The following is a 17,243-nucleotide window of genomic DNA, read 5'->3' as shown; positions in this document are numbered from 1 at the left end:
ACTACCCCATGGAGTTCCCTGGGCTGGATCCCTGGGCCTTTTCTCCTGCTATCGGACCAGTGGTTCAAACCGCCAACCTGTGCTTCGCAGCCAGTATGCGACCCTGGTGCCCGGGGCTCCTTAGAAGTGAGGTGCGCACATGCAGATTCAGCTGCTCACATACTTGTTTCCCTTCTTCAGAAATCTATTTCCCTTTTCTCTTCCCTGTACTCAAGATAAGTTGGAGCCAGTAGGAAGGAACTTAGTTCTTAAGTCATAGACGTTAACTTCCTAAGGATCAGATGGAAGTAGTATGTGGAACTCTGATGAAGTGTCACAGAGAACCACACATTTTGTCAAGAAGCTAAAAAACTTTCTGATCTGCTTTGTTTTAAAACAAAGAAAGAAAGGAAGGTGTCTTCATACATGTAATCAGCTCTTTCTCTAATATCCCTATAAATAAAGAGTGTATATGTTAAACGCCACACATTGCCACTGAATCATGTCTGACTCAAAGGGACCCTCTACAAGGTCTCTGAGCAGACAGCCTCCTTATCTTTCTCCGGCCTTGAGGCTAGCAGCCTAACATTAGCCCACAGCGCCGTGACGGAGTTGTTGACAGATGACGAAGGAAGTCACTCTCCGGCCTCTTCCCACTTCGGATCCATCCTCAGACTAACCAACCCAGCCCCCACAACCCACTCCTTCCTTTCCCATTCCATCTTTGTCTTTCTTATGTCATTCCGAAAGTTTGAGGCATGGAGATGTCTAACGGTTGCTTACGTCACACGTGGGGTGCATGTGGCATGGGGTTCACCGTCAGACTGCTGACCCAAAGGACGGTCGCTTGAATGCAGTAGCCATTCTGCTGCAAGGTGATGACGTGTCAGTCCCTGTACAGACTGGCTGTCTTGGGACCCTCATGGGTCAGTCCTGTACTGTTTGCTAGGGTCACTGTGGGAGTGACTTGGCTTGACAGCAGTGGGTTTGCGTTTGGAAATTTTGGTTTGGTTATTTCCCTTATTCTAAAGAAAATCTCGACTGATTTCACCAGTTTGCCCTTCATATCAGGTGATATGTAGCTTTTCTGCCTAAAAATGTCTTCAGTGGTGAAAATAAGACTTGAGGGTTTACTTGGGTATCATGAGGCTTTCCAGCTTGTTTAGTTTTAAACCGCAACTTTCCAGGGCAGAGAGAATGTTGGGATTAAAAAAAAAAATTTAGGGAAAGTAAATATGAACTTGGCGTATTCTAAAATTTGTTGAAGAAAAAAATTTGAGGAATTAGTTTTCCAGCTTCAACCATGGTAAACATGAGTGGACTGTAACCTGTGGGGCTTTGGGTCAGATTCATAAGGATTTTCTGTTTTAAGAAACACGTATGTTGTAAACAAGTGAGAAAACCCAAGTTTTTTAATCAGGAGGTGAAAAATAGTCTTTAAAGACAGCTTTTTAAGTTGTGGGCATCTTGAGCCAAATGAATGGAACTTGGCGTTGTCTGGGTTTTCTGTGTTTGGTCCTTCTTTGCCATGATATGCTGTCGGAACATTTGTGGCTTTCATAGGATCCTGCCGTGCTCTCTGCGCTCAGAGTTAGGTGGTCATTTCACGTGATCCAGTGTCTTGTGATGAGAGTTACTTTAAAGTGTACAGGAAAGTCTTTAAAGTCTGATTTGACCCAGTTTTATAAGTTGCGCTCCCAACTTTTGAAGTTGTTTGCACGCCTGTGTCCTTGCACAGTGCACACACAATTATAATCACGTCTTTTCTTAGCAGTGGGCAGTCCTGGAGAGGTGCCCAATTCTTTCCCCTGTCCACCTGCCATTTATTAGACTCAGCGGCATTTCTAAAGTCTGAAAGGCAAGCCATATTCATGTGGGAACTATTAAATATAATTGACATTACCAAATGAGTATTTGATCAACAGCTCAATAAAAAGGAAAGGTCTTTAAAGGTCCTATAATTACCAGCTAAAATTCTTTAAAATAAGGAAGTCGAGTTTTCAGTGGGTTTTCCCCTGGGAAATATTTACCCTGTGAAGAGACTGCTTCTCTACTGGAGATCCACAGGCACTGCAGGCTCTCAACACAAAGGATTCTCAGCAGGAGATGACTGAGGTCATACGTGGGGCATGGTCTCTGGCTGGTGTAGCATCAGTGATATATATCATTTATACAATGGAGATTGTTCTAGGTGCTTATTAGCATCCACGTCTTCTCATCTTTTTAACTTCTCGTTGCTTTATAGATATACCTGCTATCTTTTTCTTTTTTTTTAAAAATCATGCTCACCTCCAGGAAAGCCATGATCTCAGCAGCCAGGTCTGCACAGAGAGAGAATATATTTCTCTTTTTTTGAGGTTTTGTGGTTTTTTTTAAAATAATTGTATAGGGGGCTCATACAACTGTTACCACAATCCATACATACATCGATTGTGTCAGGCACCTGTGTATATTTGTTGCCATCATCATTCTCAAAACATTTTCTTTCTACTTGAGTCCTTGGTTTCAACTCCTCATTTCCCCCGCCTCCCCTGCCTCATGAACCCTTGATAATTTATAAATTATTACTATTTTGTCATGTCTTACACTGCCTGACGTCTCCCTTTACCCATTTCTGTTGTTTGTCCCCCAGGAGGGGGTTATATGTAGATCCTTGTGATTGGTTCCCTCTTTCTACCCCACTTTCCCTCCACCCTCCTGTTATCACCACTCTCATCATTGGCCCTGAGAGTTTCATCCATCCTGAATTCCCTGTGCTTCCAGTTCCTATCTGTATCACTGTACATCCTCTGGTCTAGCCGGATTTATAAGGTAGAATTGGGATCATGATAGTGGGGGGAGGAAGCATTTAAGAAATAGAGGAAAGTTGTATGTTTCATCATTACTACACTGCACCCTGACTGGCTCGTCTCCTCCTGTGTAAGGGGATGGCCAGTTGTCTACCTGATATCTTATAATGATGGCTCTCATTTCCTAAATGCATATTTTATCCCCTTATAATGGTAGACGTTATACCAGCACTGTATATACCCTGCTCTAAACCTTCCAGCTCCATAAGATAGATGACTCCTAATTTTATAGTTTAGTCAACCTATACTAACATATACGGCTTTTCACAGCATCAGATACTGCTCAGGCTTTGTAAAGGCAGTGGGATTAACTTGATAAATCTAAATGCTGAAACAAATGTCAGAGAGTAGGTGGTGGGTGTTGTGGTTTTGTCCCCAAAGCAAAGTTAACAGGCAGCTAATACTGCCGAGATACAATGGATTACTAATGACCATTCAGAGTTGTAGTAAATCTCTGTTACTCTTGTTGCCCTTCATGGTTTTCATGATGTAAGTTTTGGAAAGGTGCCCTGGCCGAGCAGTGAGCTACATGTTGGACTGCTAGCCGAAAAGTTAGCATCACAAACCCACCTGTAACACCATGGGAAGACGATGAGGCTACCTGTCCCATAGAGATTGATAGCCTCAGAAACCACCCTGTAGAGTAGTCCTGCTGCTTCTCGTGGGGTGGCTGAAAGTCGGCACCCACTCCGTGATAGTGGGTTACATTTTGGAAGACAGTAATTATATTAATTATATACCAGCTGATGACCCTTTCATGTTCCGGAGATTATATAGTTATGCTGATACTTCTCTTAATAGTAGGATATCCATTTAAATGAGAAAATACTTATTTTAACATTTTAAGATAATTTCATACCAGCATTCTTGCTAACTTACTAAACATTTGATTTCTTCCAAGAAGCACTTTTAGGCAAGATCCCTGTTCTTAAAGGTCTGTGCTTTGTCTGTCATGGCATGTTGAATACTAAATAGCTTAGAGATTAATCCCCTCATTTTTCTTGTGCACAGCAACATGCCTATGAACTGGGAAGGAAAAGCGATTTAGCCTTCAAGGGGCCTGCCACCTTTTTATTTCCCCGCCTGGCTGAGGAAGGAGTTTGAACACCAGGACACAGGCTTGCATTGGGTTTTGAAGGATAAGATAGAGATATTAGTAGAGTTGCCTCTGTGGTTGATGGTTGAGGGTGGTGAGTCTATCGAAGGAGGCTTTAAAAAGTTCGTGGGAAAATGCCATCTTTTCATTCCATTTGTACACCAACTTTTTGAAATCCTCTTGTGTAATAGAAAACATTGGTGTTGGTGTCAGAGGTCCTACGTTCTGCTTCTGGCTTTCACACTCACTAGTTAGGTAGTGAGGTGGTAGCACCGTGATGATGAGTTCAATTGTGATCCTCAAGGTTGGCAGTTCAAACCACCAGCTGCTCCTTGAGAGAGGGGGCTTTCTACTCCTGTGAAGAGTTACAGTCTTGGAAACTCACAGGGGCAGTTCTTTCCTGTTCTATTGAGTCGCTGTGAATTAGCATCAGCTCAGTTAGCAGTGAGTTTGGTTTGTTTTTTGGAATTAGGTAGTGTTGACCAAGCCAGCTAAGTTCTTATGCTTCTGAAGAGATGATGCCTACGGACTAGTTCTGGATCGCTCACTTGGTGTCTGTATTACTTTTTTTCCAACTCAAAAGATTTAAGTCAGGATCAGAATGCTTAAAATTTTCTTCAGATGAATGCATATACCCAATTCCTTCATGCACCAATCATTCCTTAAATATTTTTTCCTGAAGGCTGGAACATTTCATCTGCTGTCTGAAAAGCCTATTTCAGGTTTCTCAGAACTATCCGAAGAGTTGGGCTGCTCCCCACCGGGTCTGCGGTTGAAAGCAGCCGCTCTGTGGCAGAAGGACGAGGCTGTACTAGAGAGTTGCAGTCCTGGAGTCCCTACATAGGGTCTCCGTGAGTTGGAACCGGACTGACTCAGGCCGTGGATAGAATGAGTAGCGTGGCTTGTGTACATGTGAAGCGTTGTGTACGAACGTGCCTTATGCTACTGCAGAACCCACACAGGCTACCAGAGGAAGCACCAGTTCACTGTAAATGTTGTAAGGTTATTAGAAGTTTCAATTCAATAAATAATTGTTAGTGACTTTAGATTCGGCTACCAGAACTGAGCTGGGGGGATGGTGGGGAGGGACTGGCTGTTGAAGTTCGTTCTTTATTCATCTTTTGAAAGCCTGAGGAATCGATGGTAAGTATTTCATCTTTTCCAGCAAATAGCGTGGCTGACATCGTGGGACATTGGGCACATGACCCCAAGATTCAGGTCACAGCTTGAAGTTTATCTCTGAAACTAGGGCTAAAGCAAAGTAGGTGACTTACGCTATTGTGTTTACCGTTACCATTACCAAGAATTAAAAGTCGCTCTTTAATCCTGTTAAAGAAGAAAATCTAGGAATGTTAAGAGTCTGTGGCGGCACATTTCTAGTCATCACAACAGCCCTTTCATCTCTTGACGTGGCATTACTTGAAGCTCGTGCTTTCAGAATTGTCATATAAACTTTCATTAGACTTGAGCTGTAGGATGGGTAACATTAATATCTATATGAAGAGTTCACTTATCTTCACAAATGGTGCCCTTTAATATGTGTATATTGTGTTCATTTAGCATCGCGTAGAAAAATACGAGACACTCAGTTGTGGCCACACCAAGCCTGTACATCGAGAAAGAGTTGATCTTTAGAACAGAGCAAGGGACTGCTGCGTGGTTTCAGATCAGGCCAGGTGTTCCTCGGGGCTGTATGCTTTCACCCGGTTTACTCATTCCGTGTGCTGAGCAAAGAATCTGACAAGTTGGACGATACGAAGAACTTAGCATCAAGATCAGAAGCAGACTCCTTCACAACCTGCCGTGTGCAGACGTCACAGCCCTACTTTTTGAAAACTTGAAGTCCTTGCAAGTGACGCAGTCTTTAAAATGGATCTCTGCAACCTACAGAAAGCAAACGTCTTCACAACTAGATCAGTAAGCCACGTCGTGATGAATGAAGATAAGAATGAAGTTGTCAAGGAATTCATTTTACTTGAATCTCTAATCAATGGCCATAGAAGTAGCCGATAGGAAATCAAATGATGTAGTGCATTGCTCAATCTGCTTCAAAAATTCTCTTTAAAATATTAACAAAGTAAAGATGTCACTTTGAAGATTAGAGTGCCTGAGCCAAACCATAGTTGTGTTTTCGATTGCCTCCCATGTGTGGGAAAGTTGGACAGTGAAAGAGAAGACAGGACAAGAATTGATTCCTTTGGCTTGTGGTATTGGCACAGAAGAAGCTGTGTACCGCAAACTGGCAGAAGAACACGTGACTCTGTCTTAGGAGACAGACAGCCAGAATGCTCCACAGAAGCAAGTGTAGATAGACTTTGCCTCGTGCACCTATGAAGAGGGGCCAGTTCTTGGAGGAAGCTCTCAGGCTTGGTGAATTAAAGGGCCATCGAAGGAGAGGAAGGCCCTCGAGGAGCTGCATTGACCCAGTGTCTGCAACAGTGGACTCAGACAGAGTCGCTGTGTGAGTGTGTGTGTGGGGGGGGGTTGTTCTCTTGTACCCAGGGCTGCTATGAGTCGAAACCTACTAACAGCAAGTGTAAGAACGTAAAATTATTGGTGCTGGTGCTTAGTATTTTAACCTAATACGTTGCTTATTTTACAAGTACAAGTATGCTAGCAGGGAGACTAGTGGCTAAGCTTTCCTGGTGGAAAAGTCTTCGATGTAGTTAAAAGTCAGAACAACGTACCATCCTGTTTTTAATTTTTGTAGCACATTAACCAGATACAAACACATGCACATACACGTGCATTTTGATGTATGAGACTCATTGAACAGGTATAATCTTGGGCTTGTAATTTTTTTAATTTCAGTCCTTCCTGTAGTATGTAAATTTATATTGGAAAGCAGATAAAGAAAAAGAGGGCTGAAATCACCCATGCAAGTGGGAATGCAAAGTGGGACTGCCATTGTGGAGAACAGAAAAACTAGGACTACCAGTGTTCAGCGTAGCGCTGTTTGGAATAGCCCCAAGGTAGGAGTAACCTAGACGCCCATCAACAGGTGAATGGATCAACAAAATGTGATACTTGCATGCAATGAAGAACTCTGGAGCCAGTAGGAGAATGGCAGGGTTGCTCGGTGCTACAGTATGGATAAAGTATAAATCAGTATGTTGTGGTTATTAGGTATCATTGAATCAGTTCCAACTCATAGCAACCCTGTGTTCAACAGAACCAAGCACTGCCCTGTGGTCCTGCCCCAGTGCACAGTCATCGCTCGGTTGGAGCCCCTGGCGGCGCTGTGTCAGGTCCGCCCCGTGGTCTTCTTATTTCCTCATGGTCAATATACTGCGTGAAAAAAGGTCACGTGTTGTATGACCTCACTTATATAAGAAGGTGGGGGGTGGTAATTGTATCGACACCACTTATTAATGGTTTCCAGGGGTGAAAGAGATGGGGACGGAGAGGGGTGACCAATTGTTCCGATATTATATTGATGGAAAGATCACATCGATCAAGGGTAGGATGGTTCAGATGATTATGGGATAAGTGGAGTAACCACAAAAGGCTAAAAATCGTGTAACAGGTAGATTTGCAACAACGCGGGAAGAAGTTACGACAAGGTTGCTTATGTACAACCAGAAACCTGTTGGAACTGTCGACAGGTGTAAGATACTGCTGTAAGATGTAGAGATCATTTTTAATAATAAAAATTCTCAGTCCATAAGAAAGCAGACAAGGTGGTAAAACTGGAGAACAGCAAAATACTATTTTAATCCAACATGTCTTGTTCCTTCCTTGTCTGCTTTCTTATGGACTGAGAATTTTTATTATTAAAATTTATCTCTACAGTTGGCTTATTAACTTCTCTTCCTCCTGTGATTTTCATAGTAATAAATACTTTTAGTCACAACATATCTTCATGTAATACTATACTGTCTCAGACAAAGAGCAGGAATCTTAGAGCAGTATTAGCCCAAATATACCTGAAATTAATGTAATGGTCTAAACACACTAAATGACAGATTGCCAAACTGTTTTTTTTTTTTAAATAATCATGTTATTTACCAGAAAGTCACTTTAAATACAAAGACTTAAAAAGATTAAGAGAAAAGATGTACAATGTAAGCACCAATCAACAGATTCAAAACAAAACCGAAAAGCTGCCATCATGTCAATTATGACTCATCGTGACCCTCTCTAAGGTTTCCATGGCTGTACATCTTGATATGAGCAGACATGCTCAGGGAGCTTTGAACTGCTAACCTTGGTTACCTACCGCCCAATCTGACCTGATAGCGTGCCATCATGGCTCCTAATCTAGAGTAGCAACATTAACACTAAATGAAGTAGAGTTCAGATCAAGAATAAAGAAGGACTTTGCTTAAAGATAAAGTTCATTGCAGCAAAAACATGAGTAATTTCAGCTAAAAAATTCAGAGCCTGTCAATAGATGAGGCCACCCTGGTGGAACTGAAGGGGAAAAGGCAAAACCACAATTAAAGTTGGAGATTTCAGTGCTGCTCTCATTAACTGAGAGACGACATGGGCAGGGAAACCCCATAAGGACAAGACGCAAACAAGTTGGCACCACTGGCATGTCGATACCCCTCCAGCAACAGCAGTGAACACACATGGTTTTCAATACCTAAGGGGCGGTCACCAACACATACATGTCCTGGCTCAGAGTGTAGACCTCATCAAACCCTGACAACTTCAATCCTGCAAGGAATATTTTCTAGCCGTATTGGAAATGTGCTAGAAGTCAGTAACAGGAAAAAGAAAGACCTGGGAAATCCCTAAATATTTAGAAATCGACACACGTGGGAGAAAGAAGATCATAATAGCAGTTGTGAAGTACGTTGAATTGAGGGAACGCTTTGAAATACACACTTGGCCCTTCATGTGGCTTTGAATTGCATGGGTCCACTTACACATGGATGTTTTTTAAATGCCATGTAATGCAGTCATCTCCCATGAGCAGTTTTATATCCAGTCGATGGTTCGTTGCAGTAAAATACGGTTTACAGCTTTGAAAATCCTAAGGGACAATTTTACCCCATCCTGTAGGGTTACTACGAGTCAGAATTGACTTAGCTCCACCAAGACCATTAGGACATGGTGGATGGTTAGACAACACTATTTTTTTAGGTAAAATTAAAACATTCCTAACAATAATGTATTCTTACGACAATTTTGGTTTTAGGAATACAGAGCTGTTTCACATGAAAGGCCATGATGTGTATCGCTTACCTTAAATAGTTAAAAAGGAGGGAAAAAATTGGCGAGTGGAGGGGGGTAGTGCTAATAATTGCCGTAAAATGGAAGTAGAACGTCATAAACAAGTTTGTGTATTGGTGGTTTTGTGGTCACTTTTGGTAAGTTTGAAAGTTGCTTTGCAAATGAGAAGCTTTATGGAAAGTGGAAGAGGGACATCTGAGCTGGAGTTGGAAACTGCCATGTCCCAAAGGTGTGTTTGTAGCAAGCAACCTCGAGGGGCAAGGTCATGTCTCTTCCCAGGAGACAAAGCCAAGTCTGCTCACTGTGGGTGAGGCAGCCCCGCCCCAGCTCTGCGTTCCTCTCTGTGACTTGCCTGGGTCGCCATGTGTGATCCGACCAAGGAGGAGTGGACGGCAGGAGACTGAGTATTCTCCTTGCTGTGCTGTACCAGGAATGCAGGCTTTTCCCTCCAATTCAGGAATGCCGTGTCCTCTGTGAGCTATAGGCTGCCTTCATTGCTCGAAAGAAGAAAATCAAATTCCAGACCTTTGGTCTAGTCCTCTGCCCACGTTTAATTGTTCCTATTTCTGTCTGTTTCCTGGTACCGCCTTTGCCGGGAATACTTTTCCCATTTCCCCTATTCACATGTCACATTCTTTCAGTTTCAGTCCTACTTCTGATTCACTAATTTCTCATACCCTCATTGTTGGAAAGTGTTTCTTTTCCCCACTACTTGTGAATCCCCTCCCCCCCACCAAACTTCTCTCCTTTGTTTTCCTCTTTCTTCCCCTTCACTCAGACTTAACTTTCATTAGATGGAATATGAGAAAATTCTAATGACAGAGGATGACATTCTGATGAGACTTTGCCCATGAGCTCGTTTGATTATATATATATCTCTTTCCCCCCATGTCGAAGCACGTATAAGATTCTTCATGCATTTCTTTCTGGGTGCCTTGATCTTCATTGCTAAATAATGGAAGATCTCACGATCCCGTTTTTTAAAACCCACCCCCAGTCAAAAGCAGGGTATTGTACGATTTACTTAGGCAAAAAGCACCAATCATTCAGGACAAACGACCTTGTTTTCCTAAAAGGAGTAGGTACTGCTTAGTGAAATCTGTTAATTTTTCATCAAGGACTTGTGTCTGTTTCTTCTTACTGTGGTTCTACTGATTATAACTGTATGAATTTGTCTTTTATCTGTTAACATACCATAAGCTTTGTATCTGTTTCATCTTCTGGTGTTATGGATTGGATGTGACGTGTATCAAATTGTTCATCTGGATTATCATGAATACGTTAGCTATTGTAGGCATGCACATTATATGGAAAACTCCTGGACTTTTGTGTTTCAAAAGATAACTTTTAAAATATCAAGCCTTAAGAGAATGACTGTTTCCCCCATTTCGTTCTGGTTCCATAAGTTAGCATTGACAGCATTGCGACTTGTGGGCAGAGTAACTTAACTTGGTTAACCAAGTTACTAAAGCCATTATTTGTCAAGTGAAAATAATTATAGTGCCCATCCCATGAGTTACTGGGAAATTAAGTGAATCAGTATATGTAAACCCAAAACTCGTTAATCCCTTTGCCATCAGCCGATGCCGACTCACAGTGACCCCATTAAGCACGTGTTAGAACTGCCCCTGCAGGTTTCCAAAACTTGTAACTACTTACAAGAATAGAAACCTCATCTTCCAGGGAACTGCTGGCAATTTTGAACTGCTGACCTTGCGGGAAGCAATCCAGTGTGCCACCATGATGCCACCAGGGAGTGCCTGGCACACAATATGTGACCATGTGTTTTTACCAATCGTGATGGATTCGAGATGGCCAGTAGGCCATGAGAATGTCCGTTAAGCTTGTCACCGGGAGTTCTAAGAGGAGAGCTTGTGTAGGTTATTGGCTTCAGAGGGGTTCATTTCACTCCTGTTCATATTTTAAAGTTGTTCGTTATGTTTTTCTTAGGGTTTACTTTTGTTTTGTACCAAGTGCCTTATCACCACCGTAAAGTTCTCTTGACCTAGAATTCTCCGTGTGCTTTGTTCGTGTTACATATTGCTCTTGTGCGTATTACGTTTTGGGGAAACAATGTGATGGAGTAATTTCATTTTACTGGCTTTTTAATGTACTGAGTCCCATGAGCCAACTCTGCGAATGAGGACATGTAGCTAGTTCAGACGTGCCCCTGGAGGACCTCTGGTTATTTATCTCCACTGGACCCCCTTGTCACCCGTGTTCATATACAGCCCCTTACTAGATGACGGCTGACTGGACAGTACGAATACACGTAGGACCATACGTTGCTTTTAAGACTTACCTGCTCAGCCGGTCACGTGGTCTAAGTAAAATCTTCTCTTTTTCAATTATGTAGTCGTCCTCGCCATGCTCATCACAGCCTCCTTGTAGCCACTGCAGAGCGAAGCCCTCCTCATCAGTGTGCCACCATGCGCCCCTGGCCTGGGTCAAGCGTAACCATGCAGGCCCTGCAAAGGTTACCAGTCCATCTCTCCGTCTCCGTCGCTGGCGACCCTTCTTACGCCTACCATCTATGGGTCTCCATGCTGTTGTAAGTGTAGTCCATCTTCCGTCTCTTCTCCCAGGGGCACGGGCAGCCCTTCGCTCCCCCAGACTTCTTCAGTCTTCAGAGTGCTTGCCTCTTGGTTCGCTCAGCCATCCGCTGTCTCTCCCCAGCAAGAGTGCAAGCATGCCTCTATGCTCTGCAGTCTGGCCGGATGCTCACCGATGCCGGGAACAGCCATCCATCCATCTTTCCTCTCCATGTCCTGCCAACCCGAGGGCACCGGCCTTTGGAAGAGGGCTGATCACCGCTCATATTGCGTGGCTGCCAGTTGTCGAAATGAATACGCGTTGTCTTGTCCCTCATCTTCCGATTTGATTTCGATGACGGGGGTCAACAACTGCTGTACTCCTTCTGAGTTCCTTGCCATCTTACCCTTTATTTACTCGTTTCTGTTTTGTTTACTTATTTTCCATGTTTCTGAGCATGCGTTCAGTCTCTTCCATGCTCTGGGTCACTTTCCTCCCGCGCGCGCCTCAATCTGAATCCTTCATGGTGTCAGGTGTTTCATCTCCACTGTTTTCACTCCCCGAGGGGGCGCAGGTGCTTGGTTTAATCTTGATCTGATCTTCCTGCCTTACTCGGTTTCTAAAGATCTTTTCCAACTAGGAGGTGAGAATTGTCTCTCTGTGATTGCTATAAACGTCCTGTAAATTGTATAGTTCTTTCTCTGATTAACATGATCCAGCAAACTACTAAAAAGTATACGTTTTTGTTTTTTAGTAATCTTGCTAAGTGTCTTAGCTGTTGAGTCTGGTAGCGGAATTCTGATTAAGTGGAGCTAAATTGTAGAAGTAAGCAAGCACCGCCTTTGTGCTGCTGGCTGCCTTGGGGTGAAAGGGCGGAGGTTGGGGGTGGCAGGGCCCCTGTAGTTCTGTATCTGAAAGCCTTGGTGAGTGCTTATATTAAACTCTTTAAAACAGCATTAAATATAAGTTAAAGACCTGTGTCCAACCTTCCTTCTTTCCCCCTTACTGACTTTTTCAGAGCTCTGCTCAAACTGTGAAGTGGGGGTGCGGCACACGTCCTCTTTAGCTTTTGCCAGACATCAGTGTAGTCTTCAAACCATCTTCCATTTGTGTTGACTATCAGCAGATTGCTACCCTCCCGCCTTTTGTCCCATCCCTTCACTCTGGGTCACAGCATGCAGCTCCCATTTGTACTCCCTCCTCCGTTCAGCGTTCATTCCTGCCCTGCTGTGCTGTGAACTGTTTGGCACAGCGATAGAGACAACGTGAACTAATTAGCTGATCAGAATGAAACCCTCATTTTCTAAATTTGGACCTGGTCACGATCCAGTAAATTCCTTTGTCCTTCAAAACTACCCTAAATAGAAATGAATATGGTATTAAGATTTGATATTTCCAGTTTGACATGTTTTTAAATACTGTTTATGTTTGGTGCATGCTTATTAATTATGTTGCTTGGTAGCTCCATAACTGTTCTCATGACCTAGTGGTTAAGAGATGGGCTCTGGAACCACGCTGCCTGGTGTGACTCCAGCTGCCCTCCCTGCGCGAGCTGTGTGCCCTAATGCCTCTGTCCCTGCACACACACCGTATTTCCTTGTCAGGTCTGCATGAGGACCAAGTGCTCAGGACGTGCAGGGCACTTAGAATAGTGCCGGGTATATGTTAAACATAGAGCGCTCAGCTATATTTTTTCTTCTCTTTTTGTGTGTGTGAAACAAAGTACAGACTTTAAAGCGCACACCCCTTCAACAATTTCTACATAAGCAGTTTAGAGACCTTGATTACAACCCTCAAACTGCAATCGTGCTTGACAACTGTTGCCAAACAATTTCATCATCATTAGAAAATAGTCATCAACGACATTTAAATAGTATTTTGTTTTACGTTATAATTTATATTTCTTTTTAGGTGGGTTTTATATGACTTTTATTCTTGGTGAGGTCATTAAAGTGTGAGGACATTGGACTCCAAATTAGGGAACATGGTACAGAACACTGTATAAAAAAATCAGGCAAAAATGGAGCCAATCTATAGCCCCTGCTTTATCTATAGTCTAGAAGCTCAGTCCTATAGCAAAACCCCTAGAAAAAGAATTTTTGTTATTTGTGTAGTTTATCTGTTGGTCATAAGATTTGTTGAACTTTTTTTATTCGTTGTTTTTTGTGGGATTCCCCCCCCCCCCCAGTGGTTTGAAAGTAGCTCACGTGCCACAAAAGCATCAAGGCCAATTTCACTGTCAGTTTCCTCCCCCCGTCACCACTCAGTCCAGGCGGTACTGCTGATGGACGGAAAGTGGGGGTCAGTGCTGTGCCTTTTGCCTTTCTTAATCTTTTAAACAACTGGGTGATTGCAGATTTTAGTCTTTTAGATTCACAGTTGTTGACCAAGAAAAAGGCCTATAATAGGCACCGAGGTTTTATGAAAGTCTGAGAAGTTCTGAGATTTTTTTTTAACTGTTTATAATACAGGCTTTCCATGACCTCGTTAGAGTTTTATATTTTTGTCTGTACTTTTGAATAACAGCTACAATGACTTACAATTTTTCAGTCACTGGATATAACTGTTTACATCTAGGATAAGTAATATAGGTGATATTAATAATGTATTAGCATATACAGTATTTTACAGTGTATAAAATACTTTCACACATCTCACAAGTCTCAAAGCTGTGGCCCCTGGGATTTGGAATGCATATTCAGGCTTTCTGATTCCAAGTATTTGAATTTACCTCCTAACAAAACAAAAAATAGAAGATATAAGAGAATACAGTTCTTAGGAAGATATGGGTTAAAGTAACTCATCTTTTTTAAAACATTACAGCTCAAAAGATTTAAGATGCTCGATATCTTGGTGGCGAATTTTCTTAAAATTTGTAAAGCAAGACTCTTCTGCTATTTGGACAAGGAATTCTTTCTAGACTTTTTGTGATAGGACTGAACTTCCATAGAGTAGAATTGCCTAGGTTTGTCCCTGAAAAACTGACTCTCTTTTGAACATGGGAAAAGTAAGGGTATCGGACTTCGTGATCCCTGAGCAGGAAAGTAAGGGAGCTCAGAAACCATGTCCGGTCCTGTCTATTGACCTGGAGAGACTTCCTCCAGTGAATTACCAGGGTCGCTAAGTATGTGAAGGGACATCAAGCTGAGGAGGCATTGGGCTTCTCTGAGATGATAGAAAATACAGAGACGTGGTTTAGTCACGCGTGAGAGAGAACCCTCTAACAAAGCTGTCTGCAGATAGAATCAGACACTCCTCCACCCCCAAACAAGAACCTAGTGAAGGGATACCTGGAGAGGGGACTGCACAGAGAGTCCAGGATTTAAGCAACAATCCAGCTTGATGGCTGATTCCTACCCACTCTGAAATTCTCTAGCTCTAGGTTGGGGTTAGGAAAAACTGTTGAGAAGTGACTGGATGCTATGGTTTTGCTTTTCCATCCATAGCTGAGGGGAGCTCATCTCTGAAGGGTGACGTAGATCTGATGAAGTGCTTTCTCTGGAAGTGCCTTAGAAAGAGCACTCTGTAAACCCAAGACCCACTGCACATCCAGATCCACTGCCATCAGGGCGATTCCCACTCAGGGCCTTTAGAGGACAGGATACATCGACTCTGGATTTCTAAGGCTTTCATGTTTACTGGAGCAGAACCCCTCATATTTCTCCCTCAGAGCAGCTGGTGATTTGAACTGCTGGCCTTGCAATCAGCAGCCCAGCCTATGCCACCAACCTCAAACACCAAGCTCACTGCCATCAGGTCAATTCTGACTGTTAGCAACCCAACAGGACAGAGTAGAACCGTCCCCCTGTGTATTTCCAAAACTGTTAACTCTTTACGGGCAGAGAAAGCTTCGTCTTTCTCCTGAAGAGCATCTGGTAGTTTTGAACGGCAAATGTTGAAGTTTCCAGCCTACTGTGCCCTCAGGGCCCCTTACGCCCAGTTAGTAGCATTTAGTATTCGATCTCAACTTCTGCATCAGAAAATTTTATTTTTTAAAAAAAATAGAAGTTCTTTTACAAAAACTTAAATTAAGTAATTACATGAGAGTGAATAAATATTATGTTTGGAGTTACAATACGTTAAAGTTACATAAAGGATATTAAGTAATATAAAACAAAACTTGATTTATGCCCAACTTAAAAACTTGTCTATAAAATTTGTATCCTACTTGCTTTAAACTGCGGCAATTTCTAACTATTTAGGTTTGATATATAGTTAATTGTATAACTGCATAAGGACCCCTGGTATCGATGTGGGTTAGGCATCGGGTTGCTAACCACAAGGTCAGCCGTTCAAACTCACCAGCTGCTCTGTCAGAGAAGGAGTAGGCGTCTGTCTATAAAGAGTTACAACCTGGACACCCTCTCTAGGCGGTGCTATGAGTTGGCATCCACTAGAAGGCAGTAGACATCGTGGGTTTGGTTGATTAATGCATGTTATAGGAAATGCCAGTTAATTGTTGCCTTTGTGTAAGTTTTGTGAATGCCTAAGGAATACAGCATGAAACTGAATTTGAAAAGCTAATAAAAGTATGTGATTTTAGATTTTTTTTAATTATCAAAAGTCAAAGCACAAGAACAATCATAGGTTACAGTTAATTATAGTTTTTTTTTCCTCACTTTAATCTTTTGGGCTGTTTTCTTGAATCTATTTTACAATGTTTTCTAAATTTGAAAATACATAATAAAACAAAAATTACAAATTTCCTTGGTAGTGATGTGCTGTGCTGTTCATGGCCTTTTACCAGGGATTGTGCTGGGGCTTTCTAGGTGAACAAGACTTTCAGTAATTAAATCAGTTGAGACAAAGAAAGTCACAGTTCTCATCAATATTTTTGTTATTGGCATACGAGGACATTATCACAAACCTAAGCATAGTCACTCTAATATCAAAGACTAAGCCTCATATTACATTGGCTCAGTGTTACCTTGTCATTTGCTACTAGTTATATGTAGTTATACGTGCTTTACTTACTTTTTGTCACCACTGACGTATGTAATATGTATTTTTCCCCCTATTCCAGGCACCAAGTATAGATGAAAAAGTAGATCTTCATTTTATTGCATTAGTTCATGTAGATGGGCACCTCTATGAATTAGGTAAGAACTATTTACATTTATTCTGGGGGGGAAAGGGTAAAGGGGCAAGTCACTGCGTAAGATAAACGGGAATGTTGACAGTTTATTGTGTGTATCTACTGGATTGTCCTGTGAAATTGAATTGGCATGCTCACACTTTTCCTTTCACGATGGAGAAAAGAAATGTTAACTTTTGATGATAGAGCAACTCTGCTAGCTAGCCCCCTTCGTACTGCCGCAAAGCGAGACGAAGAGGCCCCTTCATTGCGGGCCCCTTGATGAAGTACGAAGCCCATTACCGAGTCAGTGCTCGTCAAGGTCTGGCTGTGGCAGAGTGACCCTGCGCTGACTGGCTCTGGGACTTAAGGATTAGGAGTGTTTTTATATTGGAACATGGGATCTACTCTAGTTTTCAACATTCTATACTGCCCCATTGATCACCTCCAGCTTTTGCGACAACTCCCGGGCTTCCTCGTGCTTTCTGGGAACAGTGTTCTAAGGCAGGCTTCAGAGCTTCCATGGTCGATC

The 17,243-nt window shown here is 42.5% G+C and overlaps 1 protein-coding gene across 2 annotated transcripts in view; it reads left to right on the top strand.

The window, feature by feature from the left end:
* Window positions 1-17,243, top strand: part of UCHL3 (ubiquitin C-terminal hydrolase L3) — a 46,997-nt gene that overhangs the window by 18,703 nt on the left and 11,051 nt on the right. Inside the window, exon 5 of one of the 2 annotated variants that reach the window (XM_075562971.1) lies at window positions 16,661-16,736. The exons of the other annotated variant lie outside the window; for it this stretch is intronic. Within the exon in view, the coding sequence (XP_075419086.1) occupies window positions 16,661-16,736 (76 nt within the window). The remainder of the gene's footprint in view (window positions 1-16,660; window positions 16,737-17,243) is intronic. 2 annotated transcript variants of the gene reach the window in all.

This window comes from Tenrec ecaudatus, chromosome 11, assembly GCF_050624435.1.
Source record: "Tenrec ecaudatus isolate mTenEca1 chromosome 11, mTenEca1.hap1, whole genome shotgun sequence".
Taxonomy (NCBI): Eukaryota; Metazoa; Chordata; class Mammalia; order Afrosoricida; family Tenrecidae; genus Tenrec; species Tenrec ecaudatus.
Note: the sequence above shows the minus strand (reverse complement) of the source record. Positions and strands in the feature narration are given on the sequence as shown.